The sequence below is a fragment of the Pleurodeles waltl genome, chromosome 1_2, assembly GCF_031143425.1.
Source record: "Pleurodeles waltl isolate 20211129_DDA chromosome 1_2, aPleWal1.hap1.20221129, whole genome shotgun sequence".
NCBI classification, from domain to species: domain Eukaryota; kingdom Metazoa; phylum Chordata; class Amphibia; order Caudata; family Salamandridae; genus Pleurodeles; species Pleurodeles waltl.
Window position 1 is genome coordinate 925,648,243 of NC_090437.1, and position 22,475 is coordinate 925,670,717.

At 48.0% G+C, this 22,475-nt stretch overlaps 1 protein-coding gene across 7 annotated transcripts in view; it reads right to left on the minus strand.

The window, feature by feature from the left end:
• The window catches only part of PCM1 (pericentriolar material 1), a 713,620-nt gene that overhangs the window by 80,270 nt on the left and 610,875 nt on the right, over positions 1-22,475 (minus strand). For all 7 annotated transcript variants that reach the window (XM_069200330.1, XM_069200304.1, XM_069200313.1 and 4 more), the window contains one exon: positions 12,363-12,622. In XM_069200330.1, the coding sequence (XP_069056431.1) occupies positions 12,363-12,622 (260 nt within the window). The remainder of the gene's footprint in view (positions 1-12,362; positions 12,623-22,475) is intronic.

Genomic DNA, 22,475 nt, shown 5'->3' on the forward strand with positions numbered 1-22,475 from the left:
CGACCTGGTCCTGCATCCACAGAAGAGTGGGTAGTGGCTCCTGCCACAACTGGACAATCCATCACAAACTGGACTTGGTGCCCTTCTTTTGCAGGTCCTTTTCTGCCAGAATCCACCTCTGGGTTCTTTCAGTCTGGTTTGGGTCTTGCACAACCCTTTTCCTAAGTCCTCTGTTGGTTTTGGGGAAAACCAGGTACTTGCTTCCCTTATCCTGGTCGCGGTGTGGGGGTGTGGGTGGTCACTCTGGTACTCGTATCTTGAGGTTCCTAGTTCCTCCAGCTCCCTTTTAACCACTCCACATCCTTGGGTGGGGGACTGTATCTTGCATTTCACTTTCTTAGTATATGGTTTGGCCCTCCACTAGGTCCCTCAGTGTTTCCCAATACTTTTGCCAATGTGTGGTGTTGCTTTTTATTCCCCTTACTGATTCGCTAATGTGTATATAATAGTGTGTCTACTTACCTCCAGTTGGGGGACTACCTATTAGTATTCTAGTATTTGTGTTCCTAATTGTAGGAAGCTGGCCTAGCGTGTGATGGGTACCTAAGGTACTTACACCTTATACCAGGTATCCCCTCTTAGTGAAGTGTAGGCAGTGTCTAGAAGCCAGGCTCTCTAGAGGAGGATGAGCAGCCAAGGCTTATCTAGGAGACAGGGAAAGCTCATGCTATACCACTGTAGTCATACAGCACTTACACACATGATAGAAAAAACACTCCGTATTACAAACATAAAGGTACTTTATTTTTGGAACACAATACCACAAAATACTAGAAGGGCAATCATCCAATAGGAGGTAAGTAATACACAAATTGTACACATTAGTAATCAGAAATAGCCATAGAAATGGTTACAAAACTGTGCAAATAGCAATAACCAATATTGACCCTAGGAGGAGCCCAAACCATATACTAAAAAATTGGAATGCAAACACAGGATTCCCACCTAGGTAAGTGGAATGTGTAGAGGGGAGCTGGGAGTACTAGAAAACCACAGAGGTAAGTAATACAGTACCCCCAGCGACCAGGAAAGCGGGAGTAAATCACTGGAATACACCCAAACCACCCAAAAGGGTGAAAGATGAAAAGAAGACACCCAGACAAGACTGCAAGAAACCAGTAGTGAATTCCTGGAAAAGAAGACCTCTGGAGAGAGGGGACCAAGTCCAAGAGTCACAGTAGAATCCAGGAGGAGGAGTAGGAGCTTCTACCCACCCAGCTGTACTTGCAGGAGTTGGTCGACGGTGATGAAAAACAGGTCAGCACTGCAGCTCTGGAGCCAGAGAAGAGTTCCTGATGGATGCAGAAGATGTACCACGCTGGAGTAAAGACTGCAGACAGGTGTTGGTGCATGCATTCCACCAACAACCCTTGGCAAAGGCAAACTTGCGGTTAGCGTCAAAATGGTGCTGCTGGGGACCAGTAAGGCCCAAGAGGACTCAACCCAGGAAGGGGTGGGGGGGAAAGGGAGGCATCGTCACAGGGGACCCTTGGTGTCGCAGAGAGTCCACAAGAGCAGAGGCAGCACCCACAGGAGTCCCACAGGACAGGGACACAGAAGTCGTAGGAGGAGTCCATGCAGCACTACAGGAAGGGATCCCACGCCGCAGGAGAACCACGCAAAGGGCTGTGCGTCACAGGAAGGAGTGCTGGGGACTGGAGAAACGTCGCCTGAAGATCCCTTGGAAGAGATGCAAACAAGCTTTGGCAGCTGCAAGAGATGCAATGCACAGGGGTAATGTCCTGTGTGGGAAGGCAAAGGCTTACCTTCACCAAAGTTGGACAGCTGGCAGAGAAGACCAAGAGGACTACTCCGCACCACCACCTGTGATGCAGGATTCATGCAGCTCAAGATGAGGGGAGATCCACACAGCGGGTCGTCATTGCAGCAGGTGCCGCCGGATGTAGGGGAGTGACTTCTTCACTCCAAGGGAGATTCCTTCTTTTCTTGTGCAGGTTGAAGAGTTGCGGTCTTCTGAGGATGCACAGTCGGGGAAATGTTGCAAAGCTGGCAGGAGCCATGGAAACAAAGTTGCAGACGAGTCTTCTTTATTGATTGCAGCGTTGTCGGTTCCTGGAGGGTCCAGTCACGGCTCCAGTGGCCAGAAGTCAAAGTGGAGAATGCAAAGGAATCCTGCTGGAGTCTTGCAAGCCGAGTCTGAGGACCCACCCAAGAGATAGACCCTAATAAGCCCTGAAAGCAGGATTAGTCACCTAACCAGGTAAGCACCTATCAGGAGGGGGCTCTGACGTCACCTGCCTGGCCTGGCCACTCAGCTGTTCCCAGAGTTCACTGCCAACCTTGGAAGCAAGATGGCAGAACCCAGGGGCTCTCTGCAGGAGCCTTGAGCACTACCCCTGGGTTGGTGATGGACAGGGGAGTGGGCACTCCCCTTTCCATTGTCCAGTTTCACACCAGAGCAGGAACTGAGGGTCACTGAACCGGTGTGGACTGGTTTATACACGGAGGGCACCAAATGGGCCCCTCAAAGCATACCAGTGGCTTTGGGAGGCTACCCCATCAAGCCAGTTACACCTATTTCGAAAGGGAGAGCGTGTTACCTCCTTCTCCCAAAGGAAATCTTTTGTTCTGCCTTCGTGGGATTGATCAGATCAAGAAGCAGGAGGGCAGAAACCTGTCTGAGGGGTGGCAGCAGCTTGGGCTGCCCAGAAACGCTGTAAGACTGGTGGTAGCAATGCTGGGGGTCCTCTAAGGAGCCCCCAGAGTGCATAGAATCATACTTCCAATACTTGCAACAGTTTTGGGGTATAATTCTGGCATATTTGATACCAAACATGCCCAGGTTCGGAGTTGCCATTATGTAGTTGGACATAGATAGTGACCTATGTCCAGTACATGTGTAAAATGGCATCGCTGCACTCAAAGTCCAGGAAAATGGGCCTGGAGTAGTGCAGGGGTGCCCTCCCACACAGGTTCCTGCACCCTGCCCATTGGGCTGTGAGGGCCTACCATAGGGGTGAGTTACAGTGACCTGGTTCAATGACCTGTAGTGAAAACGGGTGCAAGCACCCGTTTCAGGCAGGCCTGCGGAACCCTTTGTATGGGCTCCCTATGGATTGCAGAATAACTGCTGCAGCCTGTAGGGATCCCCGGGTACCCCAATGCCCTGGGTACTTAGGTACCATATACTAGGGACTTACATGGGGATCCAGTATGCCAATTGTGGAAAGAAAAGGGTAGTTATCAAGTTAGAAGGGAGAGAGCATAATCACTTAGGTCCTGGTTAGCAGGATCCCAGTGAACACAGTCAAACACACTGAGAACAGGCAGAAAATGGGGGTAACCATGCCAAGAAAGGGGGCTCTTTCCTACACTAATAAAGTACCCTTATTTTTGTAACACTGTGTGGTTCTTTCATGTGTGATAGTGCTGTGTGACCATAGTGGTATTGCATAAGCTTTACATGTCTCCTAGATAAGTCTTGGCTGCTCATCCACAGCTACTGCTAGAGATCCCTGGCTTCCTAGACACTGCCTACACTTCACTAATAGGGGATACCTGGACCTGGTACAGGGTGATAACACATCAGGCAAGCTTCCTACACTTAGTAGTCCCCCCTCAGAAGCTGGCAGGACTGGGGTGCCATTCAGTACCCCTGTACTTGTCAATGGGGCTACTAGCCGTTCCACAATAAAGCACCCTGCCTTAGGGCTCATTAGACCTGCCGTAGGGATGACTTACATTAAGAAGGGAGGTTTTGGCTTTGCCATTTCCTTCAATTCCAAAGTCGAGTTACAAGTTTTCAACTGCGCTTCCAGTCTGCAGTGCCAAATTGGGAGCCATGTTTTACCTTGTCCCACTCACAGTGGCACAAAATGTGCTCCCAGTACCTGGGGGAGACTAACTTAAAGGCCAACGGGTACCCCTGGTCCCATATACTAGGGACTTAGAAGCAATTTAGACTATGCCAACTGAGGAGAAGCCAATTAAATATGCATAATTTTAAGGGTCAGAGCACATGTACTTAGTGCTGTCTAGAAGGGTTCAGAACATTTCAGTCATTACACTAGTACCTACCAGTCAAAATAGGGGCCAAAAGGGGGATACAACTAGCAAAAAGCTTGTTTCCTTACAGCCCCACTTCAATTTATGAAAATAGAGAAAAATTTACAAAGCAAATGACAGCAAAACTGCCAACGTCCTCCAAGGGGGGCCGGCGATATGAACTTATAAAGATTTAAGGGGAAATAGCCCCAGAAAGCACAGAGTGTTAGTGTTCACAGTATAATGGGACGCATGCGCAATTTGTTTCAGACTTTGATTCAGCGCGAGTTGGATACACCAAGCAGATTGACCCAACTATGGCCTGGAATTAGGGAAGTTCCTAAAAGTTTAGAAGTCACAATCTGAAAGTACGCTGTGCTTTTGCAGGAAAACTTTTCTCTACATAGAATAAACCTAAAATTCTATCAGACACAGCCAGAGGGATACTTTTCGCTGTCAGTCTCCTTGAGGCTCTAGGAAGCTCTAGAGAAAAAGTTAAACAAAAATAAAATAACAAACATATTAGGATACCCAAAACAATCATAGGTATACACTTTCCAGGCCCCCAGAACCTCAATGGGAGCACTTAAAGACTCTCAGGAAGGGGTCAACAGAAAATTCCAATTCAGATCCAGGTGCCACTGGTGATCTAGAATTCTTCACAGGGATATTCTCTTCAGATTTTTTATGTTCCTGGCAACACCCGAGTGACCAGCCTTATGATCCTTTGAGATCTTTCTATCTTTGGATTCCAAGAGGAAGGGGGCTTCAACCTCCTCAGATCCATCTTCACAGGCCAACAGGTACCAAGTGCCACAGGTTCAGTCTGCCTGGTATCCTTTCTCAAGTACAGTAGTGTTCTGATGAGTGTCGTGGGGTGCCACATTTATTGCTCTGCACCAGCTACGGGGTGGGGTGAGACTGGGACACTCTTTATTGATGTGGTAAAAGTTACCAGTGGCATCCATACCCACCATTTCAGTAGTTCCTGTTTGTCTTACTGCAAACAGGTCCAAAATGCCATCTGCAAGGGCATTTTTAAGACAGTAAACGTCTTTGGCCAGACTAAACTTGAGCTCTGAGGGCTGCACGTACGTGTGAGAGCATCATAGGACAATTACTACTGTCCTCCTACATCTAACACTAAAATCTAGTTTGAAGCAGGCACTGTATCCACAGCAAACCCAGAGACATATGTCTGGTAGGACAAAGACAGGGTCCTTCAGAAACTAGGTAGGGGATGCAAAAGAACTTCCTTAGCATCTTATTTGCTCCCTTTCAGATGCTCCCCCCCTTCAAGTGTTACACATGGCACAAGAGAACTGTCAAGCAATATTTGACAATGTGGCATCAAGAGGATACCCACAACTCCATCTCTGAAAATTTTGTGGAGTTCAGAGGCATCTTCTCTTCCCACTCAGGTCAGTCCATTGTTTGGTCCTGGGAGGCTTTTCAGACATCTTTCACATATATTCCCAGGCTTGAGCACATGCTCAAACTAATATGCCTTCCAGCAGTTCGGATAGGTAAAGAGTAACATTCTAAAAGTTGCTTTTCCTTAACATTTATTATAATCAGACTTTACCATTGAAGTACAAGTTACTTACCTTCGGTAACAATATATCTGGTAGAGACATATTCTAGTTGCAGATTCCTTACCTTAGAATCTCCCCCCAGGCTTCAGACTGGATCTGGAGATGTTTTTTCTACAAGCAATACCCTTACTAATCAGTAGGTTGCTTTGGTCGACTTCGCAGGTGTCGTTGTCGCCCTGATGTCATCAGGAGCAGTACACAGACGCCACCTCAGCGCAGTGACATCAGGGTCTTTTCACATCTTTCCACACCAAAGCGCAGAGCCGCAAATAACACTGAAATTGGTGCTCCAGAGCTAAGGCCCTGAAGGGGGAAGCCCTCTCCCTAGAAATCAGTTCACAAGCGGGGAGGATGGGTTATTAGGTTGCTAAGGAATCTGCAACTAGAACGTCTCTACCAGATAAATCGTTACCAAAGGTAAGTAACTTGTACATCTGATAGAAACTTCTAGTTGTAGATACTTACCTTAGAATAGATAACCAAGCAATGCCATACTCTGAGATTGCCTGCGAACCAAGATCAGACTAGAAGGGGAAGCAGCAGTTGCTCTGGTGGAATGAGCATGCAAGCCCTCAGGGGGTTGCTTCTTGGCCAAAGCGCAGCACATTTTTATGCAAAGAAGTACCCACAGTAGATGGTACATTTTTGCACCTACATATCTAACAAAGAGTTGATCGTCCACCCAGAAATCTTTAGTACGACTGAGTTAGAACGCCAACACTCTTTTTGGATCCAGGCAGTGGAGTCTCTCCTCTTCATGGGAAGGATGTGGAGGTGTGTAAAAAGTAGGCAAAGTGATGGACTGGCCTACATAAAAATGTGCAAAGACTTTGGGAAGGAAGGAAGCCCTAGTGCATAACACCACTTTATCAGGGTGCACATATACAAATGGGGGCTTAGAAGACAGAGTCTGAAGTTGACTCACTCTGCGAGCAGAAGTGATGGCAACAAGAAAAATAGTTTTGAAAGTAAGGAGCCGTAAAGGACAATTGTGCATTTGCTCAATGGGAATACATATTAAGTAAGCAAGGACAAGATTGAGGTCCCACTGAGCAATGATAAACGGAGTGGGAAGAAACAAATGGGCGAGGCCCTTAAGGAATCTACTAACACTAGGAGACTTAAAGAGTGAAGGCTGATCAGGCAACCTAAGAAAGGCTGAGATAGCTGATAAATAGCCCTTATATGTGCCCAAAGCAGAGCCCTGCTGGGCCAGAGAAAGAATGAACAAAAGAACCTCAGAAAGAGGAGCAGAGAGGGGATCAAAAGATTTGTTGGTATACCATGCCACAAATTTATGCCACTTACAGGCGTATACTGTTTTGGTGGAGGGACACCTGGCTGCCAAGATTATATCACAGACTTCGGGTGGAAGGTCAAAAGCTGTCAACTGCCACTGCTCAATCTCCACGCATGAAGGCAGAGATTGGACAAGTTTGAGTAAAGAACCGTCCCCTGCTGCTGCGACAGAAGATCCTCCCGAAGGGGCAGTCTGAGTAGAAGATCAGTGGCCATGCTCAATAGCTCTGGATACCATACTCTCCGTGCCCAGTCTGGAGCCACCAAGATTACTTGGGCCCCTTAGTTCTTGATTTTCTTGAGAATTCTGGGCAGAATTGGTATAGGCGGAAAGGTGTAAAGGAGACTGGAGCTCCACTCGAGCTGAAAAGCGTCTTCGAGCAAGTGCCGCCTTGGAAACTCCAACGCGCAAAACAGCTGGCATTGACCGTTCTCTGCGGATGCGAACAGATAACCAAAGCTCTCCCCACCACTGAAAGAGACCTTGCGTCATCTCCAGATGGAGACGGCATTCGTGACTGGCAACACATCAACGGTTGAGTTTGCATGCTCTGCCGTTTAGGGAGCCTGCCAGATGTTGAACCACCAGGGTGATGTGATGTGCCAGCCATGTCCAGAGGCGTAGCTCCTCCTGACAAAGGGTCCAAGACCCTTCTCTGCCCTATTTCCTGCAGTATCACATGGCGGTAGTGTTGTCAGTGAACACCTGCACTTCTTTCCCTTTGAGAGAGGAAAGAAATGCTTTCAATGCAAGCCTGATCTCCCGGAGCTCCAGAAAATTGACATGGAGCCCAGACTCCACCGGATATCAGAGGCCTCTGATCTCTGCCTCTCCCATGTGGCCGTCCCATCCCAGAAGCGCTGCGTCCGTCATTATGGATAGATCTGGTTGGGGAAGGGAGAGGGATCTGCCATTGACCCAACTGGGATTCGAAAGTCACCACTGCAGGTCTTTCGCAGTCCCCTTCGAGACCTGGACCATGTCAGAGAGATTTCCCTGATGCTGCGCCGACTGGAACTTCAAGTCCCACTGAAGAGCCAGCATATGCCATCTGACATGTGTCACTAGCAGGATGCAGGAGGCCATGAGGCCCGGCAGCCTTAGAGTCAGTCTCACCGAAGCCCAAGATAGAGGCTGAAAGATCAGAATCATAGCCTGAATATCCTGGACTCGCTTTTCGGGAGCTTAGGCCCGAAACTGCACTGTGTCTATAACAGCTCCGATGAAAGGGAGCATCTGAGAGGGAATCAGGCATGTTTATAGTGAACCCCAGCGTGTGCAGGAGGTTTGCTGTAGTCTGAAGGAGGGAGGCAACTTTCTGTGGCGAGTCTGCCTTCAACATGCAGTTGAGACTTGAACCCCCAACCTGCGTGGATGAGCTGCAACCACCATCACTTTCGTGAACACCCGAGGGGCTCTGGTAAGGCCGAAAGGGAGCACAGTAAATTGAAAGTGCTTGCGACCTACCACGAATTGTAGGTAACATCTGTCGGCAGGCAGGAAGGGAATATGGAAATAAGCATCCTGGAAGTCCAACGCTACCATCCTGTCTCCTGGGTCCAAGGCAGACAGGATCTGAGCCAGGGTGAGCATCTTGAATTTCTCCTTCTTGAGGAAGAGATTGAGCTCCCGAAGGTCTAGGATAGGACGTAAGCTCCTTGTCTTTTTTTGGGCACCAGAAAGTAGCGTGAATAACAACCACAACCTACTTCTGCCGCAGGGAACCGCTCTACGGCTCCCTTGGCCAAGAGAGCGGCGACTTCCTGGCGGAGAATTGCCCAATCCTCCTTCGGTATACGGCTGAATGATGGAGGCATGGATGATGGGGCAGATTCGAAGGGGAGGGAGTAGCCCCTTTGAACGATCGGCAAAACCCACCTGTCCATGGTGATGGATTCCCAGTGGGGCAGGTGATGGCAAATCCTGCCGCCAACTGGACCAGAGTGAGGGGACAGACTAGGGGGGTTTGGAGGCTGCAGCAGGGGCGGACTGGGCAGACCTCTGGTTCCCTGTCTCACGCCCACGTGCGAATCTGCGTCCCCAACCACGCAGCGGCTGAACAGCATGGGTGGCACAGTGGCTGGGAAACGGACGCGACAGGGAGCCCCTTCCATGGCCGCGAAAGGCAGACTGTTGGGGACCAGGGGCAGTGGAAAGGCCGAGAGACTGAGCTGTAGCCCGGGAGTCCTTGAACCTCTCCAGAGCAGAGTCCACCTTGTCTCCAAAGAGACAGAAGCCATAAAAAGGCATGTCCGTAAGAGTCTGTTGGACATCCCCTGAGAAACCAGATGTACGTAACCAGGCGTGGCGCCTCAAGGCCACCATCGTCGCAACAGATGTACCTAGAGAGTCGGTCATGTCCAGCCCACATCGGATAGTAAACCTTGCCGCGTCTCTCCCATCGGTCACAGCTTGGCAGATGATAGCAGAGGCCTCCTCCGGTATCTACGGCAGACCTTGCGTGGCCGTATCCCACAGAGAGAGAGTATAACAGCCCATAAAGCATGCGGTGTTCCCCATTAGAACAAGGGTCAGAATCCAACCTGGGATGAATAGGCCCCCATCGAAGGAGGAGGCGTCGGGGATCAGGATCGGGTTGAAGTCAATGGTGGGCACCACCGACGTCAAGAGCGTCAACAATCGAACCAGCATCGTGGAAGGTCTTGATGATACGACCGGCACCAGTGCGGATCCAAGAGCGGATCTGGTGGGGACTCTGTGGCGGGAGCCGCCGGGACCCAAAAGCCCGCCAATCGAACTCCTTGGGCCCCGAAGGCGCTGTAGCAGGGTTGGACTGCCCAAAAATGAGGTTCATGGCCTCATTAAAAACTCCCTTAGTTGGGTAGGGGTCCCCCCGGCTCCTGGAAACTCAGGGAGGTGCATAGCGTACCCAGAATTAGGCTTCGAAGACAGAGGCCTCGAATGTCGAAACACCTCCCGCATCGAATCAGCCTAGTGACGGGGTGAAGTTGAAGGATGACGGGATTTCTTCGACGACTTCTTACCTTTAACCTAGGACTTTGAAGAAGACGAGTGGCAGTGGCTCCGCGATCGGTCTCAAGACCTTCCCTCTCAAGCAAGACCGGGTCCTATGCAGAGTTGAGCACCGGGCTGCCATATGCTTGAAGGACCGCTCCCTCAAGGCCTTCGGCTGCATGGCCCGGCACTCGGAGCACGACTTCGGGATGTAGTAGCGCTCCAGGCACCACAAACAGAACCGATGCGGATCTGTCACCAACATCATGCGGTGACAGTCCTCACTTGGTTTGAAGCCGGTCTTCGGGGACATGCCTCAACGCACCAAAAACTCACAAAAAGACAACAAAATAGTTGCAGTCGGTCAAAAAGTGACTAAGGGTAGCTCTCTCAGGATCAGCGTGTGGCGCAGAAAGAAAAGAACTGACGTCACTGTGTTGAGGCAGCATCTTTGTACTACTACCGACATCATCACTGCGACTACGACGCCTGCGGAGTCTACCGATGCCACCTACCGACGCACAAGGGTATTGTTCGAAGAAAAAATCTCCGGATCCAATTAGATGCCTAGGGGAAAATTCTATGGTAAGGAATCTCCAACTAGAAGTCTCTATCAGATTTTCATTTTCTATACCTATTAAAATACTGGTTAAATAATTTTTCTACCTTGCCCCATTCCCGAGACAGCATTAATAGTATTTTAATCTACAATCTGGTTTTCTAAATAGGACAACTATGCCTGTCACAGTAAAAATAGCTTTACGGACTGTGTCACTGTAGGGGAATGGTAAATTGAATTATCTGCATGTCACACTTTCAAATACCATGGACCTTACCTTCTTACCTTGAGGGCTGCAAGACTTACATAGGGGAGAGGTGCTAATATTTAAAAGAGGGATTTTTGCCCATTAAAAAAAGCTATTTTAACATATGTCACAGCAGGTTTTAAACTGCAGCAGTAAGGCTACAATTGTAGGCCTGAATCCATGTTTTCCTTTTTACACTACACCAGTGGATAGCTCAATAAGTGAAGCATTCCATGGGTGACATTCAACTTCCAAAGCAATGGGTGCAGTTCCTATAACATACACGTTTTCTAAGAATTAAAAATGCCACTCAGAGATTAGCCAATTTCTACATGTTTTAGATGTCACAGCAAATACACTAGACAGCAGTGCTGCAAACTGCAGCGTAAAAACCAGCAAATCAAATAAATGGAAGAGGACTACACAGAAAGGCGCATTTTCTCACAGATGTACTGATCCAACTCAGATGTAGGTGGAGTTTCTACCTCAAGACGGCAATGCTTTGTAATGAGTGATATAAAGATCAAGCAGGCACCTTAGAAACAGATTGTACTACGATTCAGCTGTAAAATATGTTTTTCAAATGAAAGGATCTGTAGTTAAACAGTTCACATATTCATCTTGGCAGTGCCCCAAGCAAAGACAAATTTAAAGTTAACTATGGCTTTATGAAACGTTTTAAGAAAAGGTAGTACATACATATTTAAAATCAACACTGGGGACTCTATTAGGCCTACCAGTTACAGAGATTTCATGAGAACTTGAAGATGACTGAGCCTTCTTCACATTGTAGATGACATGCTTCACTTGAGTCCTGGAAATTAGGAGGACGAGTACAAAGAAGGAGGCAAAGATACCCAGGTAACTGAAAATGCCTCCAGTGGAGTCCTGAGTTATGAGAGACTGCTGATGACCTGCATGTATTGATAGCTGGCCACTGCACCAGAGTTCAAAGAAGGCAGTTCTCTCCACTTATGTAAGATTTTGTGGAACTGGATGTCTTCCAGTTTCCATTTGTGGCATGCTTCTTTCTGCCATGTTATTCAACAGCATTGGTAGATACTCCATTGATGTGGAAATTCCTTAGCGATTTATTAATTAACATAATTCTTGAGCCTCAAGTAAGAGAATGCTAGGCTTAACTTTTTCCCCACCTTGTTTGGTCATGTATAAACAACTTGTTCTACAAACTCTTAACACTTCTATCACACTATGGGAAAGAAAACTAAAAAAGCCAGGTGGATTTCTTTTAGTTTCAACACGTTTATGTTCAAATATTGCTCTTCATTTGACCAATGACCCAACATAGTATATTGCTCAAGATGAGGCCCCAAAGAGAGCTCTAGCCCATGTGGGTTACATCCACTGGGCTGGCTGATATCATGGAACGGAAGGCCCATTTGCACGTTTTTCGGAATTAGGTGGAGTTTCTGACTCAAGACAGTAATATTTTTGTGAATGAGTGAAGTAAGTACCATTAGCCACCTTGCAAACAGATTGCACAACAATCTACCTGTAAAATCTATGTTAGAAATTAAACGACCTATAGCTTTCCAATTCACAAACTCATCTTGGTAGTGGTCAAAGAACAGGCAACTGGAATGTTAACCAATGCTTTAGTAACCTACGGTAACAAATATGTAACACATATGAAAAGTTATTATAAAATGTAGTACTTACATATTCATTAACCAACACTGGGGACTCTGTATTAGGGCTATCAGTTACAGAAGTTTCAGGGGATCCTGAAGATGATTTAGTCTTCTCACATTGTAGATTACATGCTTCACCATTGTTTACTTCATTTACTTGGTCGACATGACAAATCTCTTCATCTTCAAAGGTGTTCACCACTAAAATGTCATCAGGCCGATCACTTGGTGGGTGCTGTTCTTCATTTATAAACTTTTGTGGTTCAGTACAAAGCTCTCTGTTTTCACCTTTTAAGAAACATAATAAAGTAACAACCTTAACACAGGAACACAAATACAAAAAACACAGGCAACGGCAATCCCAAAGGTCTATATTTAATCCGAACACAGGTATGACAAAACTAATCTCACTGTAATAGTGCATCACAGCCAGGACCATTTGCCTAGTCAAGGCTTGGAATTGGTGATGCAGTATTGGTGGAGGTAAAAGTATTGGTAGTACTGGTAGAGCTGGTGTTACGGCATTGTTGAGGACAAGCACACATGTTTTCTGCAAAAAACCCTTTTGTTTGCATATGAATAGTTTTATTATATGTGATGAAGTACATTGTTTCTGCTTGCTGCTTACAACTCACAGCATAAAATATAAAAAGTCATAAGAGAAACAATGACTAATATAAGTGCATGTATATGCTTGTCCTTGACAATAATAATTATGTTTTTATTATTAATAATAATAAAGCCATTTGCTGAAGAGACTAGCTGTTACGCTATACCCTCAAAGAAGGTGGTTATGGAAAGCAGTTAGAAGATGAAGTTTTCTTTTTAAGCTACAATAGTAAAAGCTATATGCAGCAAAATACTACATAGTCGATACCTCTGACAACTGATAAACAAGTTACTTACCTTCGGTAACAAAGAACAAGTTACTTACCTTTGGTAACACATTATCTGGTAGAGACTCTGGCTGCAGATTCCTTAAATTTAGAATTTCCTGGCTTCGGCTTGGAATCCAGAACTTTTGCTGAGCGGTACCCTGCACGCTCCATCGGGTGGCATCGTTTGGATCTGCGTGGCGGCGCTGGAGCCGTCTGTGATGTCACGGTCGCCTATAAAAGCACCACCCTGGCACACGTACATCACTTTTTCCCCACAAACTTTCACACCAGAAGCACAGAGACATGGCTAGAACTAACAGTTTGTCTGTGCAAAAAAACTAGAGCCCTGAAAGGGATAATCCCTGACCCTATTAGACAAATCTGCAGTGGGGGGAGGCATGGGTGGGTGTAAGGAATCTACAACTAGAAAGAGTCCCTACCAGATAGTGTGTTAGAGAAGGTAAGTCACTTGTTTATCTGATAGAGACTTCCAGATGTAGATTACTTACCTTTAGAATAGATTCCCAAGCCATAACCTCCTGGTGGTGGGCGGCAGATATACCTTCTTACACTAGAAAGTCCTGCAGAATCGAACAGGCAAAGTGTCTCTCTGGACCTGATTGTCCAGGCAGTGGTGTTTTGCAATCGTGTGTGCAAGGATGCCCACATTGCTGTCTGACATATCTAGGACTGGAACACCCCGTGCTAGCACAGTGGTAGCAGCTTTGCCCCTGGTGGAATGAGCCCTCAAGAGGCTGTTTCTTGGCCAGTGCATAGCAGATCTTAATGCAGAGAATGACCCAGCGCGAAGTGGTTAGTTTCTGCACTGCCCGACCCTTCTTTGCTCCCACGGACCCCACAAAGAGTTGGTCATCCACTCGTAACTCATTTGTGTAGTCAAGGTAGAATGACAAACCTCTTTTTGGGTCCAGTCGGTTGAGACAATCCTCTTCCTTAGAGGGATGCAGTGGAGTAAAGAAGATGGGCAGAAAGATATTCTGAACCAAATGAAATGGGGTAACCACCTTGGGAAGGAAAGGGCCACATGTTCTGAGAACCGCCCTGTCTGGGAACATGGTGAGATACGGTGGCTTAGATGAATGCGCTTGCATCTCACTCACCCTCCTGGCAGATGTTATTGCCAGTAAGAAGGCTGTTTTGATGGTGAGCAGCCGGAGGAGACAGTTGTGTAAGGGCTCGAAGGGAGCACACATGAGAAATGTGAAGACCAGATTAAGTCCCACTGAGGCATAACAAAGGGCGTATGGGGAAAACTGTCCAAGTACTTTAAGAAATCTATGTACAATAGGAGACTTGAAAAGTGAAAGCTTATCAGGAAGTCGAAGGAACGCTGATAAGGCGGAAAGATAGCCTTTCATAGTGCCCAAGGCAGAACCCTGATGAACAAGGGATAGTATAAAGAGAAGGATATCAGGAAGAGAAGCAGAAAGATTATCAATAGATCTTTCTGCACATTAATATACAAAGCGTCTCCAACAGCAGGCATATACCGTTTTAGTAGAGGGACGTCTCGCTGCCAAAATAACTTTACAGACTTCGGGAGGAAGGTCAAAGGCCGTCAACTCTTGCCGCTCAATCTCCATGCATGTAGACGCAGAGTTGACAGGTTCGGGTGGAGAACCTTCCCCTGCTGATAAGACAGAAGATCCTCCCAAAGGGGCAGCCTGATTGGAGGATCAATGCTCATTTTCAGAAGCTCGGGATACCAGACTCTCCTTGCGAACTCTGAGCAGAAGTGGTATGGGTAGAAATGTGTATAGGAGGCCTGAACTCCACTTGCGACGAAAAGCTTCACAATACTTGCTGACTGGCAAACAGATCTAACAAAGGCTCTCTGAAACAGTCCTTGTGCCACCTCTGGGGGGAGACACCACTGGTGATCTGCTAGGCATTGACGGCTGAGTCTGTCTGCCCTGGCATTCAGAGAACCTGCCAGGTGGTGAACCACCAATGTTATGCCCTACTGTTCCAGTCATGTCCAAAGATGCAGGGCTTTTTTGACAAAGGGTCCACAACCCCACACCACCCTGTTCGTTGCAGTAACACATTGGGGTAGTGTTGTCCGTGAACACCTGCACTATCTTCCCTTTTACAACAGGAAGAAATGCTTTGATCTCCCGGAGCTCCAATAAATTGATATGGAGTCCGAATTCCGCCAGATACCAGAGACCTCTGATCTCCAACTCTCCCAGTTGGCCACCCCATCCTAGAAGTGAAACATCTGTCACTACTGTGAGATCTGGCTGGGGAAGGGAGAGGAGTCTGCCTCTGACCCAATCGCAGTTCACTAACCACCACTGCAGGTCTTGCCGTTCCCTCCGAGATCTGAACTGTGTCGGTGAGAGTCCCCTGATGATGTGCCCACTGGAACTTCAGGTCCCACTGCAGAGCCCTCATATGCCATCTGGCATGCTTGACTAACAGGATGGAGGAGGCCATGAGGATCAACAGCCTCATAGTCTGTCTCATCGAAACCCAGGATAGAGTATGAAACATCGGCATCGTAGTCTGAATATTCTGGACTCGCGTCCGGCAGGATAGGCCCAAAACTGCACTGTGTCTAGAACAGCTCCAATGAAAGAGAGAGTCTAAGAGGGAGTAAGGTGTGACTTCTGCATGCTTATAGTGAACCCCAGCAAATGCAGAAAGGTGGGAGACGACTTTCTGGGGCGTGTCCGCCTTCAACAGCCAGTCGACGAGGTAGGGGGAAGACTGAAACCCCTAACCTGCACAGATGAGCTGCAACCATTGCCTTGAAACACCCCATGGACGCTGGTAAGGCCGAAGGGGAGCATGGTAAATTGAAAGTGCTCGTGACCTACCATGAATCACAGGTAGCGTCTGTGGGCAGGCAAGAAGGACTATGGAAATAAGCATCCTGGAAGTTCAATGGTCTTCTGGGTCCAAGGTAAACATGACCTGAGTCAGAGTGAGCATTTTGAACTTTTCCTTCTTGAGGAAGAGATTGTGGGCCCGGAGGACTAGTATAGGATGTTACCCCTTGTCCTTTTTGGGCACCAGAAAGTAGTGGGAATAACATCCACAACCTACTTCTGGTGCAGGGACCCTCTCTATGGCTCCCTGGGCCAAGAGAGTTGTTAATTCCTCGCGGAGAAGTGCCAGGTGATCTTCTGGTAAGTGGCCACAGGATGGAGGCATGGTCAGAGGGGCAGTTTCAAAGGGGAGGGAGTAGCCCCCTTCGGACAATCTGCAAAACCCACCTGTCCGTAGTGATGGCTTCCCAGTGGGGCAGGTGATGGCGAATCCTGCTGCCAACTGGTCTGAGATGGGGGTACGGAATAGGAAGGTTTGGAGGCTGCAGCAGGGGTGGTGGTGGACTGGGCCGACCTCCGGTGACCTGTCTCATGAGCCCGTGGGATTCCGTGTCCTTGGCCACGCAGGGGCTGAGTAGCGTGGGTGGCACGGGGGCAGGGAGAGACGCAACAGGAAGCCCCTTCCGTGGCCATTAAAGGGGCAAAAGGCGGACTGTTGGGGGCGTGGGACAGTCGAAATGCTAAGGGACTGAGCTGTAACCCGGAACTCCTTAAACCTTTCAAGCGCAGAGTCTGCCTTCTCTCCGGAGAGACGGGTGTCATAGGGCATGACCATAAGGGTCTGTTGGACATCCCCCCAAAAAAACAGATGTTCTCAACCAGACGCGGCGCATCAACGCCACTGTCGATGCAACCAATCTACGCGGAGAGTCAGTCGTGTCCAGCCCACATCGAATAGTGAACTTTGCTGCATCTCTCCCATCAGGAACAGCTTGGGAGACGACAGCTCGGGCCTTCTCTAAGACCTGCAGTCAGACTTGCACACCCGTATAGCACAAAGAGATAGTATAACGGCCCAAAAGGTATGCATTGTTTTCTGACTGCAGCACCAGACTGGAGGAAGAAAACATCTTCTTCCCAATTTGGTCAAGCCTCCTTGATTCCCTATACGGGGAGCAGAAGGGAATGTACCAGATTATGAGGATGCCTGGAAACAAGGCTCTCAGGCGTGGGATGTTGGGACAGGAATTTAGGGTCGTTCGGGGCGGGCCGATTGCAGCTAGCGATTGCCCTATTTACAGGAGCCCGTGCTGGTCTGGATCAAGTACCCGGAAGGACATCAGTGAAGGCTTCATTGAAAGGGAAGAGAAGCTCCGAAGCAGAAGCCCCATGCTGAAGCACCTCCATCAGGAGATTAGTCCTGACTGCTACAGTGGGCAGTTTGAGGCCAAGGACCTCACTCGCCCTACTGAACACAAAAGAGTAGGAGGCTCATGGTAGGAGAAAGCACGCCAGCATCTGGAGAAGTATCCACACCACTGGCCTCGTCCAATTCCTGTGGCCAGTCCATGATAGGGTCATCCAGCTGGTATTCATAACGGTCCAGCGACTCCTCCAATCATTCCTCATATTCGTACCCATAGGAAAAAGGGTTTGAATCCCATCTGGGGTGAGTAGGCCCCATTGAAGTCCGAAGCGGCATCGGTCAACACCGTTCTGGGTAGTCAGGGATCGCAATCGGGCAACGTCAATCATGCACAACCAATGTCGGGTGTGTCGACAACCTAGCTGGCGCCATGGAAGGTCGCAATGGTACAACCGACTTCGGCACAGAGCTGGTAGCGGATCTTGGGGGCCTCAGAGACTGAGGCCGAAGGCGCAGAATCCGAAGGGCTCCCATCCGAACCTCCAGGCACCGAAGGCACTGCAGGGGGGCTTGGACAGCCCAAATATGAGACAGATGGCCTCATAACATTCTTTTAATAGGGCAGGGGTCGCTCCAGCTCCCGGAAACTCGGGGAGCTGCGGAGTAGACCCAGAAGTAGGCTCAGCGGACAGAGGCCTGGAATGTCAACACTCTTCTGGTGTTGCAACAGCCGAGCAATGCAGTCAAGTGGAAGAATGCCTAGCCTTCTTCGACTTCCTCTTACCCGAGTGTTCCGAAGACTTGGAGGACGACCAGTGGTGGCAACTCCGCAAGCGGTCTCGAGACCTTCCTCTGGAGTAAGAATGGAAGAGGCGGAATAGAGCACCAGGTCACTATGAGCTTTAGGGACCCCTCCCTCAAAGCCTTCGTGTGCATGCCCCGGCACTCGGAACACGACTGAGTCGTGGTCGTGCTCCAAACATCACATACATACCCAGTGCGGATCCGTCACTGACATCATGCAGTGACAGTCCTTCCATGGTTTGAAACCGGTTTTTGGGGACATCCACGACCCACCCAAAAACTCAACATAAGTGTCAAAATTGGTCAAAAAACAACCAGGATAGCTCTCTCCGGATCAGCATGTCGCAGAAAGAAAATAACTGATGTCCCTGCGCTGACACGACACCTATGTATGACCCCACAGTCATCATGGCAACCACACCACCAACAACAGACGAAGAGTTCAACTATGTCACCTGATGACGCGCAAGGGTACTGCTCAAAGAAAAATCTCCAGATCCAGTGTGACATCTGGGGGAAATTCTAAGGTAAGGAGTCTGCAACTAGAAATCTCTATCAGATCTTATGAATAACTACACTTAGAGGAGAGAGCACTGACAGTGGGGTCCTGGTTAGCAGGATCCCAGTGTACCATAGTCAAAATACACTGACACCAGGCAAAAAGTGGGGGGTAACTATGCCACAAAGATGCTACTTTCCTACAGTACAGCATCTGTGTCTAATATCGGGGTCCTGATTGACTCTAAATATGAGGCTATCTGAAGAAGAGTTTGCTATGGCCTGGCCCTGTGTAGGTCTTTATAATAGTGGGCAAAGGCTCCAAGCTATGGAATCATCGGAGCTTGCAACTCCCCTTTCACCCCCCACCACCACCTGGTCTAGTTATCTTGTGGACCCATTTGACATCTATTTCTTTCCTTCCTAACCAGGCTTTTCTGGTTTTGTCTTCTGCATGGTATAGCATATGGAGCGCTGCTAACAGTTAACTTTTGGCACTGTCTTGTGCCAGGGAGTGATATTGTTCCTTCAGGAGTGCCAATCGCCTAAGGAAAAGGGGAGAGAAGGTTGGGTGGGCGAGGGGGTTGAATGGGGGTGGAAGGTCAGGCTCCGGTACCAGGGCTCTCTCTAGTTCTAGTATCTGCCTCTCCAGGCGCTCCAGGGAACCAAATGTTCACCTTCTCTTCTGAGCAACTATGTTTTGGGCCCACTGTCTCTAAGGACTGTTTCATAGGCTTCTCACTGTATTATTTTGAATGAGGCGGAGTGCTAATTTTCTTTAAATTAGAGTTCAGTATCCACCCTGAGCCTGACTGCCACTTATTGATCACCTAAGTCCCAGGTGTTTGATTTCCATCCTGAGTTGCCCTTAACCCCCCGCCCAGTTTCACTAACAAGGGTGAGTGGTCTGACAATACTCAGGCCACATATTCAGCCTGTAGGTTCATATCAATCCCCCCTGCCAGGGCAAGAATGTAATCTAGGCAGGAGAAGATTTGTGGGTGGCAGAGAAGTAGGAACAGCTCCATTCATGGGATGGGCCCTTCTCCACAAATCCGAGAGGTGCACTAAAAGTACATTGTGTAGAGTCCGGTGGATCTCCAGTTGGTTTGCAGAGGCATAATTAGACAATACAAACGCTCAATCTGTGGTAGTGTAGGGCAAGGAGTTAGGCTTAATAGAGGGTAGCACTAAGAGGCAATAAATGAGACACACTCAAAGAATAAATCTGAGACCAATTTATAAAAATTATACTTCTTTTTATATGACTTTAGAAACCAAGAACCTCGTTATAATGTAAGTATGTTTTAAGTAGAAATACTTTTCAATAACAAAAATAGACTATTTTCGAGTTTGTCAATGTTAACCTATGGAAGGAAAACAATGTCCAGCAAACACACAGTTATCAATGACTTACGAGGCCAATCTCAGAGAGTTAAGGTAAGTACTGGACACAGATCAGAACCACACCAGCAGGTCACTCCAGGCAGCAGTGAAGTGGCCGGGTGCATGGGTGCTGTAAGACGCTGGGTGCCCAGCAGTTTCCTATTGGAGTGTGGTCCTCATGAAGGCAGGCTGTGGGCTTTGGCTAGGAAGCCAGTCAGAGACAACAAACAGGTTGTTCACCCTGTGCTTCCTGAACATGGTTTTCCTCCACAGGATAACATTCAGTCAAAATCACATCCGATACCAGGCAAAAAGTGAGGACTATCTATGCCAAAAAGGGGGCTTTCCTACACCCACCCACCACATGGTTGGAGGAATCAGCTTCTGGCAAAATGATAGTTATTTTCTTTAAGGTGGGGGTCTGTAATCAAGGGGGGACATTACACTAATCAGTATGACATCTGATTGGCCCCAGAGCCCCCTGACTCCTACATATCGTCCCGGAGTAGATAGGACTAATGTTCTCCTTGTGGTAGTGTAGGCAAGCAGTTAGGTTTAGAGAGTAGTGTTAAGCATTTGTTGTACTCACAGAGGCAATAAATGAGAAACACTCAATGAATTAATCCCAAACCAATTTAGAAAAACAACAATTATTTTTATATAAGTTTCAAACCCAAGAACCTAAGTGTCAGGTAAGTAGACTCTTAGGCATAAATACTTTGCAGTTTAAAAAATAGACAAAGTGCATTTCTGCAATATGGTGGAGGGTGGATTTTTCCTTATAAGAATGGCTACTCCCCTAGATCCAGACGTCTGTCCAGAGTGTGCAAGAGTTATGTATGCTACCCTTCCCAGAAACCTGCACTGTGTCCACAGCAGATGTGTTTCCCGCAAGAGTACTATTGATAGTTGGATCTGTTTTATATACTGGGCAAATAAACCCCTCTTAACCCTCTCCCCAAGACTGTTCACATTCCATGATAAGATGGAAATTGTCTTATCGTCGGCCTGAGGGACACCCAGCTTCAATAGAAAACTAAGGACCAGGAGAGCCAAAGTAGAGCATTTGTCTATTCTATGGACAAGCATTAGGTCCGGTGCATTCATACACAGCCAAAGCCGGGCTTTCATTTGCTTGTCAGCGAGTTCCCTCCCTCATTTGGATCAGTATCTATAACACGCAGTTGTACTATTGAGCGAATCTGTGTATGTACCCCCAAGCCTCACAATTCAAAAACCTTAAAACGAGTTCCCCATCTACCCCCATCCCTACCCTACCAGGAGCCTTTTGAGTGAAACTCTTCAGAACTAAACAAACTACTCAAGAGGGGAAACTGAGCGGTCTGCGGCCCACCACACCCTTTCGTTACCTTAGTCCAACAAATTACCCCAAACCTACAGCAGAGTCAGCTGTCCCTGATGCCAGAGACTCAGCAACAGAGCATTAACAAGTTGAACTCCGTTTTTCTGGGGACGATCATGTGGGGGGCGCTGCCGCCTCTAATGCAAATCCATATGGTGCCGGATGTCACGCCAGGTAGTACGCTAAGACATTATCTGAGTGCCCATAGTCACACTGCTCTGTGGAGCTCCTGAAGGACCCTCTTCAAGAAAATTGATAGCAATTGCCTGTGGGTGGGGGGTCTAAACGTCTTCCGCTGGTCTACACCCATTACTGTATACAAGAGTCTTGTTCCCTCCACTGTGTCTAGTTTGATTGGTGCCCACTGACTGTGGCTCCTTTGAGGATGTTATCCAGCGTTCAGGTTGACCCTGCCTCTGCCATGACATGCCTTTCTCTCTCTGGGGCCTTCGTTCCCCATTCCTTTTGGAGAGTAATTTGTCCTTCAGACAGGCACCCTCCAGAGTACACGGGTGGGGGCCATGTTCCTCCATGAGTTGTTTTGACAGTCTAGGGCGTTCCACTAGTCATGCCCAAGCCTCTTCAGGAATCTGGAAGAAGTGAGATCTCGCCTGAAATAGGACTTTAAGCTTTGCCAGGAACATAAGCATATACTGTAGTTGGAGGCCACGCAGTTTAGACTTTACCTCGTCAATGTGTCAGTCTCCGTACCACCCAGAGTAGGCCAGGAATATCAGGGTTTTGGAATTGTCATGGCGGGCTTCCCCTAGCTTACACCACTCTGTCAGAATCATATCTCTAGTTTGAAAAGTCAGGATACATGCTGTCACAGTTCTGGGATGAGGGGGGGCCTTCTCCCCAGTGTCGGATGCACCCTTTCTATAATGAAGCAGAAGGAAAACTTGTCATAGGCGAAGAGTGACTAAGTATTAATCATCAAGGAATTGTGTCCTGTTCGGGCCTTCTAACCCGTCAGGAAAGCCCAGGAAACAGATTGTTTCTGCAGGCTTGGTTTTTAGCATCTTCTAGTCTCCATTGTAGTTTGATGGTG